The sequence below is a fragment of the Giraffa tippelskirchi genome, chromosome 12, assembly GCF_054371585.1.
Source record: "Giraffa tippelskirchi isolate mGirTip1 chromosome 12, T2T-mGirTip1v1.2.pri, whole genome shotgun sequence".
NCBI lineage: Eukaryota > Metazoa > Chordata > Mammalia > Artiodactyla > Giraffidae > Giraffa > Giraffa tippelskirchi.
Window position 1 is genome coordinate 43,694,675 of NC_137286.1, and position 14,244 is coordinate 43,708,918.

General features: G+C 42.2%; 1 protein-coding gene across 1 annotated transcript in view; it reads right to left on the bottom strand.

The window, feature by feature from the left end:
- The window catches only part of LOC145528465 (uncharacterized), a 59,495-nt gene extending 56,011 nt beyond the window's left edge, over window positions 1–3,484 (bottom strand). Inside the window, exons 1-2 of the mRNA XM_081546822.1 lie at window positions 3,381–3,484; window positions 2,688–2,892 (exon numbers count right to left, since the gene is read on the bottom strand). Coding sequence (XP_081402948.1) covers window positions 2,688–2,891 — 204 coding nt within the window. The 5' untranslated portion in view covers window position 2,892; window positions 3,381–3,484. The remainder of the gene's footprint in view (window positions 1–2,687; window positions 2,893–3,380) is intronic.
- Between the last annotated feature and the right edge of the window lie 10,760 nt (window positions 3,485–14,244).

Consider the following 14,244-nt stretch of genomic DNA (forward strand, 5'->3'; position numbering starts at 1 on the left):
ATCATGTATTAATGAACCAAGTTCCTGAACACCTGAAACACACACATACAAATCACTCACACAGCTCAACATAAACAACAGCAACAACAAATCTCAATAAAAAATCGCCCACAGATCTAAATGCATGTTTCTCCAGAGGTCATAGAGATGGCCATAAAGAACATAAAAATACACTCAGCATCACCAGTTCTTAGAGAAAAATCAAATGTACAATGAGGTGTCACCTCACACTGATCAGAGTGGCCATATCAAAAAACCTACAGCAATGAATTTTGCAGAGGGTGTGAAGAGAAGGCAGCCCTCCTAAACTGTTGGTAGGAATATAAAATGGTACACCCACTAGGGGATACATTATAGAGGGTCTTAAAATACTAAACATAGAAATACCAAGTGATGCAGCAATTTCATACCAAGGCTTAGATCCCGAGAAAAACCAAAATTTAAAAACACACCTATATCCCACTACTGATCATGACAGCACTAGGTACAATAGCCAAGACAAGGAAGCAACTCGAGTGTACGAGGACAGAGGGACGGATACAGGAAACGGGGTACATATACCCAGCGTGTTATCACTCAGACATACAGAAGGATGAACACTGCCGTTTCCAGCTACAGGGAAGGAACCAGAGGTGATCACACTAAGTGAAGTGAGACAGGGAAAGGGAGATATCGTAGAATACCCCTTCTAGTGGAATCTAAAAATGGTACAAATGAACTTCATTACAAAAGAGAAACATCACAGACTTAGGAAAGAAAGTTATGGGTGCCAAAATGGAAAGGGGGAGCAGGGAGTAATTAGCTGGCTCAGACCAATATATACACAGTAAAACAGGTGCTGCTGTTGTTTAGTCGCTCAGTTGTGTCTGACTCTTTGTGACCGTAGGGACCGTAGTCCACCAGGCTCCTCTGTCCGTGGAATTCTCCAGGCAAGAATACTGGAGTGGGTTGCCATTTCCTTCTCCAGGGGATCTTCCCAACCCAGGGATTGAACCCATGTCTCCTGCAATTCTCCTGCATTGCAGGCGGATTCTTTACCAATGAGCCAGCAGGGAAACCATAAAACAGGTGCTGAAGAGCTCTTAATAGTCACAAGTATGACAGGGCTGTAAATGACACGTGCCCTCAAAAAATGTCCTGGGGTAAGTTATGAGAAAAGAATTCCAAACAGGGCCAAGTTTCAAGAAGTAAATTGTACTCATAAGGTATAAAATAATAAAAGCACATGGAAAGATACTCCACACCAGTAATTATTAAATCAATGCCAATCAAACTACAGTGAGATATTACCTCACACTGATCACAATGGCCATTGTCAAAAAGATCTACAATAATACTGCAGAGAATGTACAGAAAAGGGAATCCTCCCACAATCGTGGTGGGAATGTAACTGGTGAAGCCATTAGGGAAAACAGCATGGAGGTTCTCTGAAAAACTAAACACAGATGTATCATATGATCCTGCAATCCCTTCCCAGGCTTAGATCTGGAGAAATTCATCATTTGAAATGACACATGCACCCCAATTTTCAGGGTAGCACTATTTACAATATCCAAGACATAGAATCCACCAAAATGTCCAGTGACAGAAAAACAAAGACTACATGGTCATAAAACAGAAAAATAATATTGGGAGCAACATAGATGTACTAAGAAATTATTATACTAAGTAAGGTAACTCAGGGAGAAAAAGACAAATATCCTAAGATACCACGTATAGGTGGGATCTATAAATTCATACCAATGAACTAATGTACAAAACAGAGATTCACAGACTGAGAAAACCAAATTATGATGATCAAAACAAAGTTAGAAGGGAGGGGTAAATTAAGAGTTTGGAATGAAAATAAACGCACTAATATATACCAAGTTGATAATGAAAAAGGACCTATGGAATAAATAGAACAGGCAACTCTACTGAAAAAAATGTTAATATCCTATATGAGGCAAAAAACAGTAAAAGCATAGATATATGTCTATGTATAACTGAAGGAAGTTCATATATACCTAAAACAAAACATTGGAAATCAACTCTACTCAAATTTAAAATAACAATGAAGTTACGAATTAAATTACCTGAGCTCAGTCTAGGGGAAACCAGACAGTCATGACCCCTGTGATTAGACGTGTGATATGCTATGAGATTAACACGACACCACCAAAGATACTCACTCAGCAGATCACAGAGCAGAAACCCACTCAAAGGTGCCTGACCTCATATGACTGCGACAAGATGAAGAGAAGGAAAAGGACCACCGGTTAATCAGGGCAACACCCTCAATTCAGATGCTGGGAATTTCCGAGGAGACAAGACAAACTGCAGGTAAAGAGCAGATATGTGGTCTCCGGGTACAGGATCCTGACCCGTGGGGGCGGCGGGCGGTGAGACCCACACAATCTCCAGACCCTGTACCTGGGGACACATTTCCACAGCCTCCAAGGTGACACCACCTCCCCAGACCCTCCACTTGGGGTCCCATGACCATTGGTTAGGACACCATGTCTCTGCTGCTTGGGCCACTAAAGTGAAAACAAGTGGGTTCCTGTAATCTCCTGGGATGGCAGAATGAAGTGTAGGGTCCGTCTCCTCTCCCCACACTGGTCCCAGAGAAGTCCTCCTCTTTTCCCTTTAGTTCTGCGTTATATTAACAGTTTTTACAGCTTTCATGATAATGTTGAACACACTACCTTGATTCTGGCAGGCTTGGTTCTTTCTTGTTTCACTGAGGTGTTGAGAAAACACGCCAGACGCAGGGCTGGGAGACGAGGGACGGTCGACCGGAAGGAGATCACAGCAGCAACCTCACCTGCTGCCCGTTGGCTCTTTGCCTGATCCGTGTGCCCTGCAACCAACTCACCAGGTGAACCTGCCTCCCTTCTCACCAGGCTCATCCTAGTGAATTGGAATGATTACCAGGTAGATACCTGAGGAGTTTCCAGGAGCCCCAGGGAGGGTGAACCTCCCAGGGGTAAAGAGGCAAACAGGTACAGGCCTGTATAAAGTGAACACTGTAAAGTATTGATTCCTAAACACAAGCGAAGCTCTCATGTATTCTTCCCTTTTTCTTATCTTTGTGTGTGTGTGGTCTCCCCACACACGTGATCCTGACCCATGCAGATGGGGTGAGACTCACACAGTCCCCAGACCACCCAACTTGGAATCTACGTCCCCTTGGTCAGAACACCATGGTTGTGGTCAGAGGGCCCCCAGTGTGTAAACAAGCCAGGTCCCTGGGACTTCCTGGGACCCTAGAAAGAAGTCTAGGGTTGGTCTCTTCTCCCCTCAATTGTCCATGAGAAGTCAGGCCCCTTCTGGTTTCACTTTGGTTCTGTGTGATTTTTTGCTGGTTTGAAAGCTCATGCTAGAGGTGAACACACTACCTTGGTTCTAGCAGGCTCTGTCTTTCTTGTCCCGCTGAGGTGTTGAGAAAACAGGAGAGCTGGGCTGGGAGACGAGGGGCAGCTCTGTTCTCTTCGGAGCAGAGAGTCGACTGGAAGGAGAGCACAGCCGCAGCCTCACCTGCTGCCAATTGACTTTTTGCCTGATCCCTGAACCTGGAACCAATTCACCAGGTGAACCTGCCTCCCTACTCAACCTGAATGTGCTGGAAAATTGGAATAATTACCAGCTAGCCCACATGAAGAGTCTCCAGGAACCCCAGGGAAGGTGAACCTGGCAGGGGGACAGATTAGGAGCCCAACCGCAGCACTGACCCCTGGGAGGGGCCATGGAGCCCCGCTCAGAGAAGAGCACGGTTACCCAGAGAAGCCCACCTCAGACCCCAGACACCTGAGCACTGACATTCAGACGCAGGCATGGAGTTTTCCAGGACAGAGTCCAGGCCAGGTCTCTACCCAGGTCTCCATGTCCTAGTGCACACAGAATAGTCAGGTCTAAATGTTCTCATTGCAGAAAGCACACAGTCTCATTAAACATAATCAGTGTAGACAGGACTTGAAAAGTGAAAATGAAAGTGTTATCATGTTTGACACTTGTGACCCCATGGACTAGAGCCTGCCAGGCTCCTCTATGCATGGAATTCCACAGGCAAGAATATTGGTAGTGGGTAACCATTCACTTCTCCAGGTGATCCTCCCAACCCAGGGATTGAACCCGGGTCTCCTGCATTGCAGGCAGATTCTTTTCCATCTCAGCTACAAGGGAACCCCTAGACAAGATTTAGAGAGGCCTGAATCTACCATGTAGACAGAATTTGGTCAGGTTTAGACTAGCATAAAGCTGCTCTCTAGGAGGCACAAGTCACACACATGCAGAGTCTCTCATCATTGGACAGTGGGCTCACCCTCGTGTGGGAACTAGGTTGTACATTTCTTAAAGAAATCATCACTGGGCTCCACACTTCATCCACATCGGGAAGTGAAAGAACCTTTGCCATTAAACATTCCAACAGGCAAAACAAAACTGATACCAATTTCTGTGGCCCCCTGATGGTCCAGATCCTGGGGAGAGCCAAGATATTCTTAGAGTGCAGCCCAGTGTCCTGTAAAGACAGACAGGAAGTGGCCTGATTCCAGCATCCCAGGCTTCCAGCAGGAGGTGGCCACTGGAAGCCTTCTGGAAAAGTTTATTATTTATCAGAGTGAGAATATACTCTTGAAAAAACAAGCATACTAGTTATTATTTGCAAACCTAAAATATTCTTAAAAGCTTGGCACCCTGATCTTTGTGGTTCACATTGGTTCCTTTGTGTTCAGATTTTCTGAGTAGAAGCAAGTCATCATTTCAAATTAGTTTCTTCTAATTCTGTTATTTGTTATTATATGAATGAAAGATCACACTTGACAAAAAATTAGAAGAAAATTCCTGCAAACAATAAGTGACTCAAAGAGCCCACAAGCTGCATGTATTCTGTCTTCTAGCAGATAGGTATCTTCTACCTTTCTAGCAGAAAGGTATCTTCTAACAGATATCTTTCTCTCCCTAAAGAAACCTGAAAAAACTGGCCCCCTAATTTTTATTTTTGCTTCTCAGTTCAAACTGAGCTAAAATGAAATTGATAATCATATAAACAAGCAAGAGTCTATGAATTTTGAGATGTCATACCAGGGTGACAGGAGCTGAAGAAAATGGAACATTCCTACGCTGCTGGTAGGCAAACCACATCCTTAAAATAAAGCTTAGTTTCTAATTGTATTTAATTACCACAGTATGTGGTTACATGAAGTATGAACCAAGAGTCTAAATATAGCAGGCAGTGTGTGAAGACAAATTTGATATCCCATATGTGAGAGTAAAAGCTACTTGTTTTTCCAGCAGTCATATACAGATGTGAGTGTTGGACCAAAAAGAAGGTTGAGCCTGAAGAATTGAAGCTTTCAAATTTTGGTATTGGAGAACACTCTTGAGAGTCCTTTGGACGCAAGGAGATCAAACCAGTCAATATTAAAGGAAATCAATCCTGTCTATTCATTTGAAGGGCTGATGTTGAAAATAAAGCTCCACTATTTTAGCTACCTGATGCAAAGAGCCAACTCAATGGAAAAGACCCTGATGCTGGAAAAGATTGAGGGCAAGAGGAGACGGGGATGACAGAGGATTAGATGGTTGGATGGCATCACCAACTCAATGGACAGGAGTTTGAACAAACTCTGGGAGATGGTGAAGGACAGGGAAGCTTGGCGTGCTGCAGTCCACGAGTTCCCAAAGAGTCAGATACAACTGAGCAACTGAAGAAATGTTTGTCATAGCTTGTCTTCCAAGGAGCAAGTATCTTTTAATTTTATGGCTGCAGTCATCATCTGCAGTGATTTTAGAGCCCAAAAACATAAAGTCCGTCACTGTTTGCATTTTTTCCCCATTTATTTGTAATGAAGTAATGGGATCAGATGCCATGATTTTAGTTTTTTGAATGTTGAGTTTTATGCCAGCTTTTTCACTCTCCTCTTTCACCCTCATCAGGAGGCTCTTTAGTTCCTCTTCACTTTCCGCCATTAGAGTGGTATTATCTGCATATCTGAGGTTGTTGATATTTCTCCTGGCAATCTTGATTCCAGCTTGTGCTTCATCCAGCCTGACATTTCACATGATGTACTCTGCATGTAAGTTAGATAAACAGGGTGACAATATATAGCCCTGATGCACTCCTTTCCCAATCTGAAACCAGCCTATTGTTCCATGTCCAATTCTAACTGTTGCTTTTGACCTGCATACAGGTTTCTCAGGAGGCAGATAAGGTGGTCTGGTATTCCCATCTCTTAAAGAATTTTTCAGTTTGTTTTGATCCACACAGTCAAAAGTTTTAGTGTGTCAATGAAGCAGAAGGACATGTCCTTCTGGAATTCCCTTGCTTCCTCTATGATCCAACGAATGTTGGCAATCTCTAGTTCCTCGTCTTTTCAAAACCCAGCTTGTACATCTGGAAGTTCTCAGTTCACATACTGTTGAAGCCTAGTTTGACGGATTTTGAGCATTACCTTGCTAGCATGTGAAGTGAGTGCAATTGTACAATAGTTTGAACATTCTTTGGCACTGCCCTTCTTTGGGACTGAAATGAAAACTGACCTTTTCCACTCCAGTGGCCGCTGCTGTGTTTCCAATTTGCAGGTATAATGAGTGTAGCACTTCAACAGCATCATCTTTTAGTATTTGAAATAGCTCAGCTGGAATTCCATCACCTCCACTAGCTTTGCTCGTAGTAATGCTTCCTAAGGCCCACTTGACTTCACATTCCAGGATGTCTGCCACTAGATGAATGACCACATCTTTATGGTTATCGAAGTCATTAAGACCTTTTTTGTACAGTTCTGTGTATTCTTGCCACCTCTTCTTAATATCTTCTGCTTCTGTTAGGTCCTTGACATTTCTTTCCTTTATTGTGTCCATCTTTGCATGAAATGTTCCCTTGTATCTCCAATTTTCTTAAAGAAATCTCTAGTCTTTCCCATTCTATTGTTTTCCATCTATTTCTTTGCATTGTTCACTAATGAAGACTTTATTATCTCTCCTTGCTATTCTCTGGAACTCTGCATTCAGTTAATTGTATCTTTCCCTTTCTCCTTTGCCTGTCACTTCTCTTCTTTTCTCAGCTATTTGTAAGGCCTTCTCAGACAACCATGTTGATCTGTTGCAATTCTTTTTCTTGGGGATGGTTTTGATCACTGCCTCTTGTACAATGTTAAGAACTCCCATGCATAGTTCTTCAGGTACTCTGTCTGTCAGGTCTAATCCCTTAAATCTATTTGTCACTTCTACTGTATAATCATAAGGGCTTTGATTTAGGTCATACCTGAATGACATAGTGGTTTTCCTTACTTTCTTCAATTTAACTCTGAATTTTGCAATAAGGAGCTCATGGTCTTGCTTTTGCTGGCCGTATAGAGCATCTCCATCTTTGGCTGCAAAGAATATAATCAATTTGATTTTGGTATTGACCATCTGGTGATGTCCATGTGTAGAGTCATCTGTTGTGTTATTGAAAGAGGATGTTTGCTATGACCAGTGTGTTCTCTTAAAACACTCTGTTAGCCTTTGCCCTGCTTCATTTTGTACTCCAAGGCCAACCTTGCCTGTTACTGCACATATTTCTTGACTTCTTACTTTTTCATTCCAATCCCTCGTGATGAAAAAGACATCTTTTTTGTCGTGTTAGTTCTAGAAAGTCTTGTAGGTCTTTACACAACTGTTCAACTTCAGCTTCCTTGGCATCAGTGGTTGGGATATAGACTTGGATTACTGTGATGTTGAATGTTTTGCCTTGAAAATGAAGTGAGGTCATTCTGTCATTTTTCACAGAATGACAAATGTAATTTTTGACCCTTTAAAAAGAATCACATGAAAAGATGTCAACACTGTTAAATATTAGAAATGCAAATCAAAACCACAGCAAGTTATCACCTCACACCATTCAGAGTGGCCATTCTCAGAATCTCTACAAACAATAACCACTGGTGAAGGTGTGGAGAAAAGGGAATATTCCTCCCCTGATCCTGGGAATATAAATTGGTGACAGACACTGTGAAGGATGGTGCGATGGTTACTGAGGCAAAGAAAATAAGGTTAGAATACTCCCTAACACCGTACACAAAATAAACTCCAAATAAAACATCTAAATGTCAGGATGGAGTCTATGAAAGTGTTGATGAGGATAGCCAGGACACATGATAACATAAATCACAGCAGGGTCTTTTTGGATACACCTCTTAGATGAATGAAAAATAAACTAAAAATAAGAAAACAGTACCTAATTAATCATAAAAGCATTTGTACAACAAAGGAAACCCAAAATGAAAGACAACTGCAACCTGGAATGGGAAGAAATATTTGCAAATGAAGATACCCACAAGGAATTCATCTCCAAAACATACAAAGAGCCCCATACAGCTCAATATCAAAAACACAACAACCCAAGACACAAACAGGCAAAACACAGAAATGGGTATTTCTTGGAGGAAGACATACAGATTGTGATTAGGTACATGGAACTATGCTCAGCCTCACTCATTCTGACACAAAGGCAAATCAAAAGATCAATGAGATATCACCTTATACCAGTCCAGATTGCCATCTCAAAACACCTACAAAAAGATAAGTCTCCTGCATTGGCAGGCAGGGTCTTTACCACTAATACCACCTGGGAAGCCCTATTCCAATATAAAAAAACAATGAAAGTGCAGGAAAAGGTTAAGAAGAAAAAAGAAAGTGGGGCAAAAGAAATGCTGCTGCCTTGTGGCCATATTGGTAACTACAACTATAAAAGCATGTTGACGAGCATTTAATTTTCACAAGGTCCTGGTGTAGGGGGTTGGGGGTATAAGTAAACAACTGCCCTGCAGGAGTCTCCTAGGTCACTGAAAAGAATTCATAACTGGGTAGACCTTCACGAAGCCAATTTTAACAAGTACCCTTAATTCACACCCTAAAAAAAAATCTCATGAAAAGATGTCAACATCGCTAAATATTAGGAAAGCACAATTCAATCCTGCAGGGATGTATCATCCCAAACCTGTCAGAATGGACATTGTCAAGCACTCTAGAAAGGTTAATTCCACCAAATGCTGTGGAGAAAAGGGAGCTCTCCTCCTCCAACGCTAATAATGAAAATAGGTGACAGCCAATATGGAGGGCAGCCTGCTGCTTCCTTGAACAATAAAAATGAGAATGAAATGAGAACATTCCTCAAACCACACACAGAAATAAACTTCAAATGAGACAAAGATCTGAATGTAAGGACGGATACTATGAAATTATTGGGGAAATTATAGGCGAGACATGCTGTGACATCAATTCCATCAAGTGCTTTTGGGATCCACCTCTCAGAATAATGAAAAATAAACCAAAGGTTAGAAAATGGGGCCAAATTAATTTTAAAAGCATTTGCACAGCAAAGGAAACCCTAAACAAAAGAGACAGACAACCCTCAGAACAGGAAAATATATTTGTAATTGAAGATATCCATAGGAATTCGTGTCCAAAACATAGAAACAGCTCTTGCAACTTAATATGAAAACGACAAACAACCCAAGAAATCACTGGGCCAAAGATCAAAATGGATATTTCTTCTAGGAAGGCCTACGGAAGAAGAAATGCAAGAAGGCAAAGTGGTTGTGTGAGGAGGCCTTATAAATAGCTGAGATAAGAAAAGAAGAGAAAGCCAAAGGAGAAAGGGAAAGATACACTTAACTGAATGCAGAGTTTCAGAGAATAGCAAGGAAAGATAAGAAAGCCTTGCTATGTGAACAATGCCAAGAATAAAAGGAAACAATAGAATGGGAAAAACTAAAGATCTCTTTAAGAAAACTGGAGATACCAAGGGAATATTTCATCAAAGATGGGCACAATAAAGGACAAAAATGTCAAGAACTTAAGAGAAGCAGAAGAGAGTAAGAAGATGTGGCAAGAATACACAGAAGAACTATACAAAACAGTTCTTAATGACCCAGATAACCATGAAGGTGTGGTCACTCACCTAGAGCTAGATATCCTGGAGTGTGAAGTCAAGTGGACCTTAGGAAGAATTACTATGAATAAAGATAGTGGAGGTGATGGAATTCCAACTGAGCTATTTCAAATCCTAAAAGATGATGCTCTTAAAGTGCTGCACTCAATATGCCAGCAAATTTGAAAAATTCAGCAGCGGCCACAGGAGTGGAAAAGGTCAGCTTTCATTCCAATCCCAAAGAAAGGCAATGCGAAAGAATGTTCAAACTACCATGCAATTGCACTCATTTCACATGCTAGCAAGATTATGCTCAAAATCCTTCAAGCTAGTCTTCAGTAATGCATGAACCAAGAACTTCCAGATGTACAACCTGAATTTAGAAAAGGCAGAGGAACCAGAGATCAAATTGCCAACATCTGCTGGGTCATCGAAAAAGCAAGGGAATTCCAAAAAAAAAATCTACTTCTGCTTCATTGATTCAGAGAAGGCAATGGCACCCCACTCCAGTACTCTTGCCTGGAAAATCCCATGGACAGAGGAGCCTGGTAGGCTACAGTCCATGGGGTCGCTAAGAGTCGGACACGACTGAGCGACTTCACTTTCACTTTTCCCATTCGTGCACTGGAGAAGGAAATGGCAACCCACTCCAGTATTCTTGCCTGGAGAATCCCAGGGATGGCGGAGCCTGGTGGGCTGCCGTCTATGGGGTCGCACAGAGTCGGACACGACTGAAGCGACTTAGCAGCAGCAGCAGCTTCATTGATTATGCTAACGCCTTTTACTGTGTAGATCACAACAAAATGTGGAATATTCTTGAAGAGATGGGAATACCAGAATGTGTTACCTGCCTCCTGAGAAACCTCTATGCAGGACAAGAAGCAACGGTTAGAACCAGACATGGAACAGACTGGTTCCAAATTGGAAAAGGAGTATGTCAAGGTTGTATATTGTCACCCTGTTTATTTAACTTACATGCAGAGTACATCATGTGAAATGCTGGGCTGGATGATTCACAAGCTCTAATCAAGATTGGCAGGAGAAATATCAACAACTTCAGAAATGCAGATGATACTACTTTAATGGCAGAAAGTAAAGAGGAACTAAAGAGCCTCTTGATGAAAGTGAAAGAGGAAAGTGAAAAAGTTGTCTTAAAACTCAACATTCAAAAAAAGAAGATCCTGGCATCTGGTCCCATCACTTCATGGCAAAAAGATAGGGAAAATGTGGAAACAGTGTCAGATATCATTCCCTCAGGCTCCAAAATCAATGTGGACTGTTCCGGTGGCCACGAAGTTAAAAGACATTTGCTCCCTGGAAGAAAAGCTATGACAAACCTAGACAGTGTATTAAAAAGCAGAGACATGACTTTGCCAACAAAGGTCCGTATAGTCAAAGCTATGGTTTTTCCAGTGGTCATGTACAGATGTGAGAGTTGGTCCACAAGGAAGGCTGAGTGTTGAAAATTGATGCTTTCAAATTGTGATGTTGGGGAAGACTCTTGAGAGTCCCTTGAACTGTAAGGAGATCAAACCAGTCAATCCTAAAGCAAATCAGTGCTGAAAATTCACTAGAAGGTCTCAAGCTGAAACTCCAATACTTTGGCCACCTGATGTGTGAAGAGCTGACTCATTTGAAAAGACCCTGATGCTGGGAAAGATTGAGGGCAGGAGGAGAAGGGGATGACAGAGGATGAGATGGCTGGATGGCATCACCAACTCGATGGACATGGGTTTGGGTAGACTCTGGGAGTTGGTGCTGGACAGGGAGGCCTGGCGTGCTGCGGTTCATGGGGTCGCAAAGAGCTGGACACGACTGAGCGACTGAACCGAACTGAACTAAATATGAGCACACAGCAGTCCCACACCCGGGCACCATCCAGAGAAAGTCAAAGGTTTGAAAGACAGCGGTTACCCTGTGATCGTGGCGGCACTAGGTACCATAGCAAAGACACGGAGCAACCTCAGTATAGAAGGACAGACGAATGGATAAGGAAGACGGGAGTACATAGATGTGAAGCAACATCACTCGGCCATAAAGAAGCAGAACATAATGCTCTATCCAGCCTTAGAGAAGAAAGTAGAGATGATCATACCAAGTGAAGTGAGGGACACAGGGAGAGATACTAGCATATGATATTACTTCTAGTTGAAATCTAAAAATGGATACAAATGAACTTCTTTACTAAAGAGAAACAGTCTCACAGATTGAGAAAAGAAACTATGGTCCCCAGAAAAGAAAGGTGTGGGTCAGGGAGAAAAGAGCTGTTTCAGTCTAACATAGGGAGGGTAATATTATAAAAAGAAGCCACCAGGAACCACTGTGTAACACAGGAATCCTATTCAACATTCTATAATACCCTTCACTGGAGAAGAACATGGAAAAGAACCTATGTACATTCATGTATAAGTGAATCTAGTTGCTGTAGATCCAAAACGGAAGAAATAAAGAACCCACAACCTTGTCATTCAACTATATACTCCAATTCAAATTAGGGAATGAAAACACAAATAAAGAAAAGAAAAGAAAGAATGGTGACTCTCGCCCTCATGCCACAGTGACCTGGCCTGGTGTCACATCCCTGGAGCCTGAGCAGGCTTCAGTCTCAAGACTGGAGGCTCTCGGGGCAAATGGAGCTGGGAGCAGGAAATGTGCCCCCTATGATGGACCTGGAGGTCCTCTTGCTATCTGAATGAGCACCCAACCTCCAGATGCAGGCGGGCCCACCTGCAGAGAAACCACGCCTACTTCACTCCCAAAATGGTGGAGCCTCTGGGCTGGAAAAACTTTGCAAGGTCCCCTGGGCACCATGTGTCCCCTAGGCTGGATTTCCCAACTCCAGCCTCTGTCCTTATGGCTGCCCCTGTCCTTATGGCTGCCCCCTCTGTCCTTATGACAGATGGTAGCACCCTCTGTGTAGGCTGTGTAGGTGGCAGTGCCGCAGAAAGTATCTAGCTTCTCTCTTGGATTGTATGCATTGCTCAGACCAAAGTCTGAAATCTTCACCTTCTGGTTCTCATCGAGGAGCAAGTTGCTCAGTGTCAGGTCCCAGTGAATGATGCCCCGACTCTTTTGCAACCTCATGGACAGGACTTTAATCCACTAGGCTCCTCTGTCTCCATCCTCATATAACTCTTCTCTTTGTACACACAGAAAGAGAGTTCTGCCTGTCTCTTCCACTTCTTGTAAGGACACTTCCTATGGGATTAAGGCTCCACCCTTTGGCCTCATTTAACTTCTAACCTTCATATAGACCCTGTCTCCAAATATAGTCACATTGGTGGTTAGGACTTCAGTATATAAATTTTGAGGGGATACAGTTTGGTCCATAACATTTTGCCTTTTGGCCCCCAAAATTCATGTCCTTCTCATGTGCAGAATACACTCACCCCATCTCAACATCCCCAGAATTCTTAAGCCATTCCAACATCAATTCCAAGTCCAAAAGCTCATTAAAATGTCACCTGATCAGGTATGGGTGAGAAGTGACACACAAAATTAATCCTCACAGAACCCATAAAGAAAAACGCAACATATTGTTGAAACATGTAACAGAAAATCTGTGCAAGTCAAGGTCCTCTGAGTGCTATAAAGAAGCCCATTTCCTTAAATGAACTGGAACACATACTTCCAATTCAAATTGCTGTAGAATTCTTTTTTCAGAACTTCGCATAATTTTGACATTCATATGGGAGAGTGAGTAAGGACAAGAGATTTTTAGAAAAACAAATCATTAGGAGTATTGAAAGACTTTCCTTATCTGATGTCAAAGGGTCCTGCTAAGCTGTTGTAAGTAAAACGGTACAGCATCAGTGCAGAATAGACATGAGCTGTGGAGTATAATAAGAGTACGGAAACAGACCCATGTTAAATGACTTTAAAGTCCAAAATTTGTTAATCATAGAGTTTTAAAAAATGAACAGTATAAAACTACAGAAAGTCTTTTTTGAGGACATTGAAGAAAATGTGTTAGTCAGTCACGTCCAACCCTTTGTGATCCCATAGACTATAGCCCATAAGGCTCCTGTATTCATGGCATCCTCCAGGCAAGAATACTGGAGTGGGTAGCCATTCCCTTCTCCAGGGGATCTTCCTGACCTGGGGACCAAAGGCAGGTCTCCTGCATTGCAGATTCTTTACCATCTGAGCCACCAGAGATGCACAAGGACTATTAAAGAAGACCTAAATAAATGAAAATACGTTGTATATTTATAGATCAAAAGACTTAATATTATTCACGTGATAGTAAATTGATCTACAGATTCAACACTTAATATTATTCACGTGATAGTAAATTGATCTACAGATTCAACACAGTCCCCATCAAAACCCCAGCTTCTTTGCAGAAA